Source organism: Pinus tabuliformis, chromosome 7, assembly GCF_031772625.1.
Source record: "Pinus tabuliformis cultivar Carrire ecotype Pingquan chromosome 7, CPIR1, whole genome shotgun sequence".
Lineage (NCBI taxonomy): Eukaryota > Viridiplantae > Streptophyta > Pinopsida > Pinales > Pinaceae > Pinus > Pinus tabuliformis.
The window spans coordinates 1,677,768,348-1,677,783,770 of NC_142293.1; the positions used below are offsets into that span (position 1 = coordinate 1,677,768,348).

At 38.1% G+C, this 15,423-nt stretch overlaps 1 protein-coding gene across 1 annotated transcript in view; it reads left to right on the forward strand.

Moving 5' to 3' along the window:
- The window catches only part of LOC149254899 (uncharacterized), a 207,310-nt gene that overhangs the window by 145,617 nt on the left and 46,270 nt on the right, over positions 1 to 15,423 (forward strand). Inside the window, exon 6 of the mRNA XM_089457141.1 lies at positions 3,628 to 3,679. Coding sequence (XP_089313267.1) covers positions 3,628 to 3,679 — 52 coding nt within the window. The remainder of the gene's footprint in view (positions 1 to 3,627; positions 3,680 to 15,423) is intronic.

Genomic DNA, 15,423 nt, shown 5'->3' on the forward strand with positions numbered 1-15,423 from the left:
TTTCTTTACATAGATTTTGAAGGGAGGGATAGTTTAAGTGACCAAATCGCTCATGCCAAAGTTTGCTCACTTGATCATTATGAGCAACAAATATTGAGGGAAGAGTTGATGACCCAAAGTTGTTAAACTTATACAACCTTGTAGAATCATCAACAATGCTAGTAGCTAAAATCTGTCTAGAATCTTTTAGGTCTTTAATTGCAGCATCATGAGGTGAAAATTCAACGATTTTACCTTCACCTGAATGAGTTATCTGATATATAGATAGAAGGTTGTAGGATAAGGTTGGAACACATAATACATCATTAAATTGACCATTGTCTAGATGAATAGTTCTAGTCCCTACAACACTAAGAGATCTATCATCACCAACATATATATTTTTGGTGTTACAATCATTTAAAGAAGAAAACATGGCTTTGTTTTTGGCCATGTGATAAGAAGCTTCAGAATCAATGAGCCACTCATGAGAATAAGAAGAAGAAGATACATTTGGTGCATAACCAGACCAAGATGCTTGACAACCACATGCAGAAAGTGCTATTCCTGAAGATGAAGTTGAAGTTGAAGAGTGGTCCAAATGGATGTTAATCTTCTTCATTGTTGCTTTCAAGGCTTCCATCTTCTTAAAGCATTTTGGATTCTAAGTGGCCATCTCGATTACAAAAGTTGCAATGTCTATCAGTCTTTTGCCCTTTGTTTTTATTTGCCTTATCATTTTGTTGAATTGATTTTTCATTTTGAGACTAAAAGTGCTTAGGACCCTTGGTTGGTTTAGGACCATTCTTTTTAGTATGCTGCTTCTTAGGATTCTTTGAACTTGGTTGCTGCTGGGTAGCTAAGGCTTTCTTAGAAGAGTTCCAAGATTAAGAAGACCAAGATGTAAGAGTTTTTCTTGTTTTCTTATTAAAGAATCACAAAAGGCATCAAAAGAGGGGGACTTGTAGGCTTGTTCTTGAGAAATAAAGGCTTCTCTAGTAGAATGGAAGGTGGAAACAAACACAGAGTAGGTTGGTCCCAACTTAGTAAAAATGGAATAGATAAGGCTACCATCTTCTTTCTTAACCTTAGCACCTTCCAAGAGAAGTCTAAGGGTCTTGAACTTGGACAAAAAATCTTCAATGGAAGAAAAATTATTGGGGTCCAATGTAAGCAACTCATTTTCGAGTTGATGGGCTCTAATTTCATTTTTAATTCCAAAAACTTTATTGAGCTGTTTCATTGCTTCATCAGGGGTATCAAGTCCTGCGATATGGAATCTAAGGTCTGGAGAAATAGACATCCCTATCAACCCACGTGCTTGATCTTGCTTATTTTCCCATTTGACTGCCTTATCTTCATCTTTAGGTTTAGACTCTTGGCCTGAGGCTATTCTATAAAGACCTTTACTTCTAAGTAAATCCTCCATGTAGGACATCCATTAGAATTAGTTGGTGCTGTCAAGAATAACTTGGCATGGAATTTCCATTTTAACAGAAACTGAAGCTGTAGATGCTGAAACTATGTGTTCCAATGGAAAGATCTCGAAAAATTAGGCCGATTAAAAAAGAAACGGCTCTGAAAACAACCTCCGGACGAAGAAGTTATGGCTTTTTGAAGAAAATTTGTTGAAGATGCCGACGATGTACATGAATGTGCAGAAGTGAATGATAATGTTATATTTAAAAAAAAAATCCCCTCCCTTTCAAAACTTAATCTAATTAACTCACTTTTAAAAGAAAATTATGTGACCCATTTTTATAAATAAGTGAAAGTCACTTTTACAATGGTGCTTTGTGAGTTACCCACTAAATTGTAACCTAAATAAAAGATAAAGAGAGTTTAGAATTATAAGTGACTCACTTTTTATAATGGGTGAGAACATTTTACATAAAGTAACTTTAAAACATAAGTTACATGTGCTTTTTGAAAAAGTAGCTCAACAAAAAGAAAGACTTGAACCCAATACCTCTATTCTCATAAAGTAACTTTGTACCAATTGAGCTAGTTTAAAAGGTTAGTAATTTTTGGAAAAGAGGAAGGTTTTTTTTTTGTGTTTTAAGTCACTGAAGCTTTGGAGTGCGTGCTTACATGAAAAAACCCTTTTTGCCTACAAAATAATAAAACACACAACCCAACATGGACATTCAAAAAAAACCAAACCTTATGGCTTGAAGTTAGCTTTCGCCGAAAACTAAATCTTTTCCTCAATGTTTCTGATCTTCCGAGATCACACTAAGGCGCATCAGAAAAGAGCATACGCATAAGAAAAATCCTTCCTTTCTGTTTCTGATTTGCCCAGATCGCACAGAGTCGCGGGGCAAAGAGCATATGCAGAATGGAAGGTATAGATCCAGTAATAAAAAACAGAGATCTAAATAAACCGAAATAAACGGAGAGATGAATAACTAAAACTGCAAATAAAGACTGTATACCTCCAAATCTTAAAAATTATGTAGCTAGGGTTACTAGAAACATTTTCGCATGAAACGAAAGGGGTTCCTCATTGGAATAGATGCTCCTAACACAATAGAGCAGTCCTCTCGGCTCGAAAGTAGTCATAAATAGTAGATCTAGGAAATGACAGTTGGATGCAGTTGTACCGGCTTCGGATTTGGATCACCAATGGATGTAGCCCTCAAATAGCTCTGATACCATGTAGGAATTTACAGGGTAAGTTCCTCAGATAGAACACCAAAGGACATCTGTAGGGATTTATAGGGTAAGTTCCTCAGATAGAACACCAAAGAACACCGCTCACAAACAGATCACAGATCAATACACCAGTATTTTTGACGTGGTTAAAACCCTCAAAGAGGGAAGCAGTCCACGGCGTGAGCCAAGACGGCCACTTCATGCAATTTATTAATGTAAAAGAAAGAAAATTTACATAAGCTTCTCTCATGAATGGTCACCTTACAAATGGCCCTCCATGCTCTTTAAATAGAGTTCATGGACCAATCGGGTGTTAAGCCACGGATCAAGTGTCGGTAATACCAAGGAGAGAATGAACCGTCGGATCACTTCATGTCTAGAACATATCGCGACTGTCGGATTGTAAGTTACAAAAATACATCGTAATGAAACACACTTTACCTAACTCTACACTAAACCAAGTTATACTTAACTATTTCCTATGTGTCAGAATATCCTAACAGGCCTGCAATGCCTTAGCACTTATTGATAGGTTACTCAATTATAGGCATTGTCAATATCACTAGATAATGCTAGATTAGTTCTCGAAACAATGACCATTTCTCAAGTTTGCAGAATTTGGTTTGAACTGAATTTTTGGGTGCAATGGTGCCTTTTGTGACTTGTCTCGATCTAACTTAAGTGGCCTTGAGGATTTCTCTGACATATCCCAACCAAATGGTACTTGATTGCAGATACCAAATTTCCTTTGTAGTGTTTGTCAGCTTTAACTCAATAATGTCATCTCTTGAAAATTTGGGTGTATCACTTGCCAATCTGGAACTTCATTCCTGTCCCCGAACCTTGGCCTAAGATAGATATAATATGATCATCTATATCTCACGTGAATCTCCCATACTCTATTTGTATTTGTACTTATCAATTGAAGGTATCTATATCTATTGTTTTAGTGATGACATATGTGCTGATATTTTCCTGGTCATCGAATGACAGAGAAGCAAGAAGCAAAGGCCCATGCAAAGGATATGTCAACGTTCTGTGGCAGGTACCTCTTAAAAGTAACTTAATAGTTCTCTGCTTTGAAGATGTAATTTTTGTTGATTACTTTGTATTTCAAGCGAAGTCTTTAAGATTTTATGTATAATTAGGCATGCTTTCTTTTATGTCTGAGGTAATTCTTAAAGTAGCTACAAGTTCAGCTCTATATTGTCTGAAACTAATTTTTTAAATCGATGGTTAGTTATTGATCTCAATGTTTAGATGAGAGTCTTTCAGCACTCCAATGGCATGCTTATGATTAATATAGCTATTTAAATCTCCAAATGACTCTACGAGTACTTTGGCAATAGATGCCGAAGACTATTTGTATATAATAAGTCATCAAGGAGGCCTGCTGAGTATTTGATATTTTGAATTTCTTGTACTTTTTGTGTCCTCACTGCTTAGTTGCACTGCTATTCTAGTGACCAATATAGCTGGTTTATTTCCTATCTGCAGTTCAAAATAAATTCAGTTAAAACCTAGATATTTCTCTTAGAAATAAGTTGGATGTTTGAATCTCATATCTGTGTGCTTCTTTTTGCATCTACCACTACTGTATCAAGGATTATTAGCCACCAGTAGTGGTTGACCTTTGGTGAAATTCCAACCTCCCATTGTGTGTAGATTTGAGATATAGGAAATTGTGATGAACCTGAGGCTATCTTTGATAGTTATTTTCTTAGGAGTTATGTGAAGAACCTTATAAACCTTAAAAGTTAAAACCATATAATCTCCACCGATTGTTCTGCTGAGAATGGTTTGCAAGCTGGTGTGAAATCATTCCACTTGCTGTCCCATGGTTTTATCATTCTTTCAAAAAAATTATGACCAAATAAGACTTCATTAATTAGATGCAATAACCTTTTAACAACCTTCCATTTGTCCTACAAACTCTTCATATTCTTAATTGGTGGAGGTTTAGTATCTTGACAGAGATTTTCTCGAAGTAGCCTGTGTCAAGGGAGGCTTTGTTTTCCAATTGGATGTGTTACCTAGTATGATGTATGAGCTTGATTTTGAGCACTTTGATATATTTGGCATACACTTACAGGTGTTCGAGACAGTTGTTTGATGTTATTTAGGGACATATCATGGAAGTACACATTTGCCCTCACTTTACCCTTATGGTTTTCTTAAACTAACTAACTGGTCAGCAGTTGGGTGTGTGATTTTTAGAGAAAGGTGTTTAGAGCAATGTGGCTGTGGATACTTGTTTTTGCCTACGTTCTTCTTTATGATATTCATTAAATTCTTATTGCTAGACTCAGGATGACTGTTCCCTTGGGATAATAGTTCGATGAATGTGACATGACAATGCCATAGTCAAAGTAAAAGGATGACAATTTAGCATAATGAATGACTTAGCATTATTTGTCATAATCCTTAGAGAAACACTGGAATGAGTGATAATCCTATCTTCGAGAAAACTAATAACCAGTGATGATCCTATTGCCGAGAAAATTATTAACCACCTCGGCAGTTGCTTTCTTTGTAGGTATAGCTTCTACCCACCTAGTAAAGTAATTAGTAGCCATCAATATCCATTTGTGATTGCCACTCGAGTTTTCTTTGAACTCATCGATGAAGTCAAGGCCCCATTGCTGGAATGGTGCCTCTACCACCACCAGTTGCAGAGCTAGTGCAACCAACTTTTGCTTTCCAGTGAAGAACTGACACGTCTGTCATTTTCTGACAAGCTTTGGACATTGATAAAGTATAAAATACCTTGGACCTCATAGTCCTAACTTGATACATTAAAATGTAAAAGCAAAAATATCATTTTTATGCATTTTTCAGACATTTTTTAGTGCTGATGTCTAGCATTTTATAGTTGTTTTATGTGATTTCCGCCTTTGAAAATTTGCTGCAATTTATTTCATAGTTTACTCATTTAATAGCAGTTGTTTATTTATTGCTTATCATCAATTCTAGGCAATTTTGTTATTGCTGTCATAACTTTTGTATGCTGTAAATTGTGCTAGTTAAGAACCCTAATTTATAACAGCACTTGGTAATTTAAAGGTAGCATGTGTTTGAGAGCCCATTTGAGCCTCTCCAGGACTATTCAAGCTCTTTAGATTTATCCATAGGTCCTTTGAACTTGTTACCTTGGAATTATCTCTCATCTCACATGGAGCCCTACTTTGTTGAACATTATTCCTGGGTGTTTTATTGAGCGGAACCCTTGGAGTGTATTTAGCCCGGGAATGCTTGGGTTATCTAATCTCTGGGGTTTGCTTTGGAAGCTTCCCTTGTGGAGATAATATCTGACCACAGAACAACATGGGAATAATTACAAATGTGACAATGGTGACTGATCCCATTGTCATGCTTAATATAAGTGCTTAATGGTCTTTTGCACTAAGGTGCTAGATTTTGTGGTAATAGGACCAAGCTAGCTTTTTGTAAGTTTGCTTCTCTCAGTGATTGGCTTCAACAAGTGCTATCATTTGATGGTTTAAATCAATTGGAAGTGGCACAGACACCATTGAGCAACCTATTCTCCTACATTCAAACCTTAGAATCACTTGATTCTTAGTTCATGTGGTGAATGTTCTTGTTTCAAATACATGTTGAGATGCTAGAAAAATTGTCAAGTATGTTAAATGTTGAAAAACAGCCCAATTTCAGTCTTCTAACATGTGAGATTTGATGGATTTCATTCCATCACCAAATATTTTGAAATTAGGGTTTGACTTTGTCTTAGAGTGTTAAAATTTAAGTTATTGTTGACATCTGGCAATACAAAAAATGACACGATTACTTCTTTTTTAGCCTATGTTGCAGGAAACTTGCACCCTCACCCCCTTGTGTTTCAGCTGTTTCTGTTTCGAAACTTTGAAACTCGACGGAAACACGTATCAATTCATATGAAACACATTTCACATGTTGGAAATGTGTTTCATACAAATTGAAACACGTTTCAATGTCTATATAATGCTTTTACAAATGAAATTTGTCTGATTTTGCATTGATTTAATGGTTGGAACCTACATTTTTAGTTTTGTTGCCTAATCAAAGGTTAATTATATGAATTAATGAGACTTCTAGAAACATCTAAGACTTGAAAATTTTCTTTACAAAGGGTTTCACTTTCAGTTTGCACCAAAATGTTGTTAATTAATGGTATTGTTAAATTCTTAAAGTAAAAGAACTTTTACGTGATTTTTTAACATTACCATTAATTGTTTCAGGATGTTTGAGAGTGTTTCCAACCTCATTAGTCTTCATATGGAGAAAGTAGAATTTCATATCCTATTCAAAATTTAGTAGACTTAATAGTTTTAAGAATTTCAGGGTTATTTTCATTGGATTTTATCATGTGTGAATGTATGCTATTGGTAGTTAATCAAGAACACCAAGCCCTTTATTTTCGTCGATGTTAGTGATATTGCTTGTTGGACTCCTCTATCATGGCCTTAGCAAAAATGTGCCCTTCACTGAAACCGAAATCATTGATCAGGCATGGTAGGCTTTTCGTAGCATATTTTAAAGCTCAGATTAGGTAGTATTGACAAAATTAGGTGGCGTTGACTGAAGTCCCTAGAGGATTGAGGTAGAGGCAAAGGGTGATACTAATGATGAAGATCCCAATATAATTGATGATGGAACATGTTGAGAAATCAAGTGTTGGAAGAAAGTGATTGATTTATCTTAACTTGATAATTACTTGTGAATGTTTGTCGCAATGTGGAAAAAGTCGAAGTCGGGATGAAATCCGCAAGGGTCCAGAAACTGAGTAAGTTGTTAAAGTCGTGAGATTTTTGAAAAAGTCAGCAAAATTAAAAAAATACAAAAATATTCATTTTTTAATTTTTTTTTAGCATCTAAAGTATCCACAACATCAAATAAATGCATTTCCACATAAACATGTAAAGAAAGCTAATATATAATATGTAAATGAAGTCTAGTGTTGCATCACATATCAAAATAGTGAATCAGTACTGAATCTTGAGTCCTATCTTAGTCTCAACTCTCAAGAGTCAAAATATCAAAAAAAAATATAATAAATGTATATCATGAGTCATTTACATGTCATTAAGTAATTAGTCACAGAGATCCTCTACCCCTTTTACGGGAATAGGGAATCGCTTTGCCTTTTCCTCTAGAGGAAGAAGGCCCTGCCTCTAGGAATACAAATGCACTCAGACGTCCTTTAGAAGCCAATAAAAGACGTGGCCTCTGTCCTCTACTGCTGCCCATACTACATGGTGTCACATCCTCCTCCTGCTCTACCTCTTGAGTCTGACCTTGCTCCTCCTCCTCTACCTCTGGCTCTCCCTACCCTGCAACTGCTACCTCCTCTCCCTAGTGCCTTTAGATCCACATCTAACCAATCAGGGATCGCGTCCATGGTCGACCTCTCAGTGTCGACCCTCCATGCAACAGTGGTATCAATATTGTCCAATGAGATGGCTTCCACATCAGGAGTTTTTTGAAGTTGTCTCACCCACAATCGAAGATTGTAGTAGACGTAGACCATGTCATTGAGGCGGCGGGACTCCAATCTATATTAGGGTCATAGATTGTAAATTAGTACTTAGAGAATTTAAATATTAAAAACAAACAAATGAATTCAAAAATTTAATTTGAATTTTTTTTACCTGTTGCGCTTTTTGCTGTGTATTTTGTCAAATACACTTCAGTTGTGCTCACACCCAAAGGAACTGCATGTTTGGTTGAGCACTCGAATGGCAAGCTTTTGGAGATGGGGTACTCTGCCACCATAGCTTGTCCACCAAGCATCTACAAGTTAAAAGAAAAATGAGAAACATAAAAAAAAGTTAAAACATTGAAATTCTAAACTTGAAGCAAATTATGAAGAGGCAATGAATTATGAAATTTGAAAGTTGAAAGTTGAAACAAACTGAAGCTTACTTGGCATTTTGGTTGTCCTATTCTTAATAGCCATGGTAAAATGAAGTGTGCCATCTGCCATCCTATATATCTCCATTTCTTTAGAAATATCTTCATGTTCTTGCTCAGATGACACCATCCTCTCAACACAAGTGAAGAATCCATCCATCACCTCGGCATCAAATTTGAAACCAGAGGAGTAAGAAAATGTGGGGTTGAGGTAGATACCTGCAACATGAATGGGGCGATGGAGGGTATTGTTCCATTGCTCATCAATCACTCTCCATATGACTTGTTGTTTCTCTAACCCCTCATCTCCCTTATCTTCATAATAAGCACGAATGGCTTCTTTGGCCCTATCCATGGCCTCATACAAGTAGCCCGTTGCGGGCTTGTCTCCATCAACCAATCGAAGAACCCTTACCAAAGGTTTTGAAATGGCACACACCTCCTCTACTCTTGCCCAAAAGCTCTGATCATATGAAACTAGTCTGCATATGCCCTCTCCCTTTGGTTTGTGGCTAATAGATAAAGCATGCCAATTCAGTGAAAGAAACATGCTCTTCACATCCCACATAGAATTCAACAGAGACTGAAGAGATATGAAAGTAGTGGTAAATCGTGTATTGGCAGGACGCACAACTATTTGTTGCTGGTGAATCTTCTCATCAAGCTAAGCACAAATGCATGATTATATATAAATTTTGTTATGCTTTTGGATGATTCAACAATATCCCTCACAAGATACAATGAGCAACACAAGGTGTCCAAAACAAGTTAGGATACCTCTCCATAAGCAACCTGCTAGTGGCAACATAATTTATAGTGTTGTCCGTTATGACTTGGACAACATTTTTTGGGCCTACTTCTTGAATGAAGATGTTCAACAACTCACATAATAAATGTGCATTTAATGTGTGCAGATGCATCAACGGATTTCATAAACATTGTCCCCTTGGGACAACTAACCAAAAATTTAAGAAGGGTCCTACCCTTCTGTTCAGTCCAACCATCTGACATGACTGTGCATCCAGTGTGTTCCCATGATGCCCTAAAATCCTCCAATCTAGCAATGCAATCAATATTTTCATCTTGAAGAAGAGGCCCTCTCAACTCTACAAAGGTAGGGGCTTTGTACCCCAGGCCAACGACAACAACAACATCAAACATAGGTTGGTAGAATGGGTTTGTCTTGGCAATGTTGAAAGGGACATCACTCCATAGAAGACACTTACTGACCAACCTGTCAGAGTCTGCCTTTTCCTTTTTTTTATGTGCCGAATTGATGCCAGATTGTGCACTAGGTGTGGTTCTAGGAATGCAAAAAGATGAGAAAGCTAAGGGGTTGGGAGATGTGGGTGTGGAAGGTGATGCTGAAGAACCACTCACTTCCCCCCACTCTTGAGGCCCCTACAAGTTGGCTTTTTAGTGCTTCCCTGGTGTCTTTGCCCTCCTCTTTATCCATCAATGATTTAATGGCTTGCCAGATGATTTCTAGAGTTGGATTTGGGCAAAGTTCTAAATTTGCCTCGGAATTTGCCCCAAATAGAACTTTAATCTATTGACACCCCTTGACATATGCTTGCCACACAACTTGCAAGTCAAATACATTTTATTGACCCCCCTAGATTCGGGTATAGTATCAGGTTCACCATATTCCCACATAGGGTCCAAAAGCCTTGGCATTTTGTTTGAAACTTTGAACTTGAATTTGAACCTGGGCATAAAAAAAATTTGAAAAAAAAAAAATTGCCCATCACATAAGAAGCAAACACAAATGTAATTGTTGATTTTAAATTTTAAATGCCTCTTCTCACTCACTTGAACACACTCAGATTCACTAAACAAGGGTTTGAATTTTTGTCATTTGATTCTTGAAAGTTGAAGTTTTGATTCAATCTAGATTCTAAACAATGTTTTGATTCAAATTTCTAAACAAAAATAAGATAAAAACAAGCTAATAGAATTATAGAAAGATTTAAGAAGCCATTTGTGTAACAAAGACTAAGAGAGAAATTAAAATACATACCTGGCAGCAGCAAATCGGCACCTTGAATCTCTCATGTTGAGCAGTGGACAAATCTCCAAATCCACACCACAAAACTAGCAAATCTCCTCCTCTTCAACCTTGGCAAACACCTCCTCTCTCCATAGGGACGAATGGCAGCAGGAAGAGATGATTGTTTTTTTTTCCTTTTTCCGCCACTTATTTGTGGCTTGGGCGGGCTTGGTGACTTTTTGGGTCGACCCCGGATAAAGTCGGGAGATTTTTACGATTAAATCCCAGCTTTTTTAGCAGTGAAAAAGTCGACAAAAAGTTCGCCGATTCCAAAAAAATCAGAGTTTGGCATGGGACTTTTTGCCAACTTTTTCCACACTGGTTTGTTGGCTTCTTATTACTTATACTATGTTATCTTCATCAAGCAGTTACCAAATGTACAAAAATGAAGATCTCTAAGAGACAAAGAACACAAGAAGTTAGGCTCCAAGCTAGGGAAAAACCCCACAAAGAGGAAAACCCATAAACAATCCTTCTTATAGAATCAGATCAAAATGAGATATCTCCAATATTCAAGACCAAGACTGCCACAAAGAACCCATATAAACCCTCCTCCAAGTCTCCTCCAACAAGTCAAAGTCAATGTTTGTCAAACCCTTCTGAAATCTGGTCAAATCATAGAAAATCTCGGACCTGTAGTGGAGGCCAAAGTTCAGCCCTTTAGTAGCCTTGGAAAGCCGCAAACTTTTTGCACATGTGAGCAAAATTAGGGCAAACATCACGATTTTTCTTTCTCCTTTGACTTTGACTAACTTTTCTTCCCTTTATTGGCACAAAAATTGATGTGTTGATAATGATGATTGAATGAGCTCGAGTTGATTTATTTATACATGTCAAGGAGGGTCGAATAACTACCTCTAAGGCCGATTTGTCTAAGGAGGGCCGACTTGGTCTTGTGTTGATACTTAGACTCAATTTTTTCTTTTCTTACAAAAAGCCCAAATGGGACTTGACTAAATACATTTATTTTGACTCAATAATACTCTTTTGACTCAATTGAATCTATGAGCATGAAGAACATGCTTTGACGAAGAAATAAAATAATAATAATGAATATAATCAATGATAAAAATTACATTTTCTTACATTATGAAGATCAACACTAGTTACATTTTTCATTAGAACATTGCTTGTCATTTAAATGTTCTTGCTCACTTAGTCATAATGATCTTTTTAATTTTCAATATAATATGCTATATATATCACATTTCCCTGTTTCCAAATTTTTTTGGGGGTCACGTTTCTAGTGCGTTTTTGTTTCAGAAATGCGTACCTATTTCTCCATATCATGCAACTTAATTTTTAGCATATTCATGTTTTCTAGCGTTCTCGGTGATTTGTTTTAGTGAGATTGTGGCTCAAAATGTGCTCAATGCCTGCCTTCCCTTTTAAGTGGTGCTTCCAAGTAATGAAAAGCACATGAAACATTTGATGGCATTTCAAAATGCGCTTGCACATTCTAAAACATTTTGGCCCTAGAAATGGTGGGGTTTAGGTACTTCCTTCAATCTAGCTCATAGTTGCAGGAATCGCCCCCCCCCGGATCCTAGGCCGGAATCGCGTCCCGTACGGAAACGTTTCGGAACCTCCAGGCGAAGCGCGATTCCAAAATTCATGAAGCGCGATTCCTGTTTTTTGAAACGATTCCTGGAATATAGGTTGCGTTGGCCCGGATCCGCGCTTCGGAGGGCGCTTCGGGCCTCCGGAAGCGCCTCGCTTCGGCTCGGAAGCGCACGCTTCACGAGCTCCGGATCCGCGCTTCCGGAAATTTCCGCGGGTGCAGCAATGTAACTCGAATTTTTTTTAATTTTTTTTAAAAGTTAACTTGAGTTTGCATGAGGGGGTGGGTTAGGGTGAGGTTAGGGTGAGTTTAGGGTGAGTTTAGAAAAGAATAAAGCCCCCATTCTCTTCTCATTTTCTCACTTTGAGTTTATGAGAGTTGGAGAAGAGAAGAGAGGAGAGGAGAAGAGAAGAGAGGAAAGGAGAGGAGAAGAGAGGAGAGCTTGGAGGAGTGAAGAAGGAGGAGCTAGGAGAAGGAGGAGGAGCTTGGAGCAAGAGCTTGGAGGACTTCATCTACAAGAGCTAAAGAGGTAAGTTCAAACCCCAAACTCCCTTGTTTTTTTGAAAAAAAAATTGTATTTTTCTCCTCCCTCTCCTACTCTTTCCCATTGTTTCTACTTGCTCCTTTATTTACAGGTTGTCCACCACCTATATCCATATTCCAAGATGGTGTTCTTTTGGCTTCTATGTATCATTCCACTCTTGGTTTTAATGATGGCAAGGATGAGGAATAGAGGGGAAGAGGAAGGGGATGAACTTGGTCCTAATAGTAGTGACCCAATGTATGATGAGGAGGAAGGGTTTGAAGAGGAAGGGGATGAACTTGAAGGGGACACTGAAGCACAAGATGGGAAAGGTACATCAACACCCTTGTGGAACTATGTGACCAAACTTGAAGGGGGAAAGGGTGGTGGATCTTACAAATTTGTGTGCCCTCATGGTTGTCATGGAGGAAAACCATATACGGGTTCATATACCCGTCTGAGGAGGCATCTTTGTGGGGTGCTGGACAGTGATGAAAAAAAGGGTTCTGTGGGGGTACAAATTTGCCCAAACATTTCAACTGAACAAAGAAAAAAATACATCCAAATAGAGATGGCTGCACAACAAAAAAACAAGAAACAAAAAACTCATTCTGAATCAAGTGCAACCTCTAAATTTGGTAGTTGCCCATCTCCTCATGGTACTTCTGCAACCTCTGGAGGTAGAAAAACAATAGGGGATTTCCTTAATGTTGCTGGGAGGGATGATGTGGATGGAAAGATTGTCCGTTTTCTTTGTGCTTGCGGTGTACCATTCAATGTGCTTCGCTCTCCCTATTGGCATGACATGGTAAAGGCCATCAATGAAGCCCCAAAAGGATACAAGGCCCCCAACTATGAGAAAGCTAGAACAGTGTTATTAGAAAGAGAAAAAGCTAAGGTTCAAAGAGCTTTGACACATTTTACACATGAGTGGGTGGATTCTGGGGTATCCATTGTATCAGATGGGTGGACAAATATTAGAAACCAACATTTGATAAATGTTCTTGGTGTTTCTTCTAGTGGTGCAGTATTTATTGCATGTCATGACTCCTCCTCCATCAGTGCAACTGCACAAAACATTGCAGATCTCCTATTGAAATCAATCAAATATGTTGGTCCGAATAATGTGGTTCAAGTGATCACAGATAATGCAGCAAATTGTAAGGCAGCAGGAAAAATTATTGAGCGTACTCATCCACACATCTTTTGGTCTGGGTGCCTGGTTCACACATTGAACCTTTTGATGCATGATATTGTGAAACACAAAGATTGTGGGTGGATTGCTGAGGTTTACAGGAAAGGGAAGCAGCTCATTAAATTCATCACAGGGCATACAAGGGTAAACTACTTCTATGGCACTTACTCCAAGTTGCAATTGCTTAAAATTGCAAAGACAAGATTTGCTAGTTATTACCTCACCTTTAGGCGGCTAGTGAGGGTGAGACAAGCTTTAACTAATCTGGTGTGTGCTGAAACATGGGATGAAATTAACACTGACACAGATGGTGCTAATGTAGTCAAGGACACTGTTCTTGACAGTTACTTTTGGTCACAGGTTAAATATGTTTTGCAATTCACCAAACCAATTTATTACATGATCAAGTTTGCAGATTCAGATCGACCAGTAATTGGGGAGGTGTATGAGCAAATGGATAGCATGTTGGGGCAGATTAAAGACATTGTTGAGCCTAGAGATACCACCTTGTACAATTATATTCGTGTAGAGGTGCAAAACCGATGGGAAATGCTAAATATTCCATTGCATGCATTAGCATATGTTTTGACACCTAAATACTATCATCCATCATGGCTTTCAACACCAGCACCTGGGGGGGGAAGCAGGAAAAAACCACACCAAGATAGAGAGGTTCACGAAAAATATATGGCTGCATTGAGTAGATTAATCCCTGATGATGAGGAGGCTGCATTGGTACGGAGACAGGTGAGCAACTATACGCTCAACACTGGTCCATTTGGGAGCATGCATGCAATTCAAGATCGAGAGACTTTTTCTGCTCTTGAGTGGTGGAACATGCATGGAGGGGGTACTCCACTTCTACAGAGTTTGGCATTGCGGGTGCTATCACAGGTGGTAAACACTTCTTCTGCAGAGAGGTGTTGGAGCTCTTATTCTTTCATCCAAAGTGTTAAAAGGAATAGGTTGAATTTAGACCGGGCAGAGAGCTTGGTTTATGTTCATTACAACTTGCGATTGTTGTCCCATTACTGTGAAGATGCAAAGTCTAATAAAGACTTGTTGATTTGGGACAAGAATCCAGAGGAGCCCAATTTGGAGGATGGAGTGTTGCGACTAGAGCAATTAGAGGATGCTCTTATCCAGGTATGTCCATTGTGGTATGAATTTTCTAATTTTCCCTTATAAAGCATTTCTCTAATTCATGTTTTTAATTTTTTTGTTAACTAGTGTTTTTTTTTTTTTGCATGAATTTTTTGAGCGATTCTAGGATGATGATGACCGTGTTGATATGCCACCACCCCCACCCCCATCTGGTCCCTTGGTTCCTAGGTTCCATGGTTACCCACCAACAGCAGGGGGTTCTTCTTCATCAGTTCCAGTGCCACGACTTACACACGGACCATCTTCTTCATTGCCACCACGTGGAGGCCCGCCATCACGTTCTATTCGTGGTGGAAGGAGGAGAGATTAGTAGATATATTCACAATCTACTTCTTTTTGTCATAGATTACTCATTAGACTTGTAGACTTGTGAATTTGAATTTTGAACC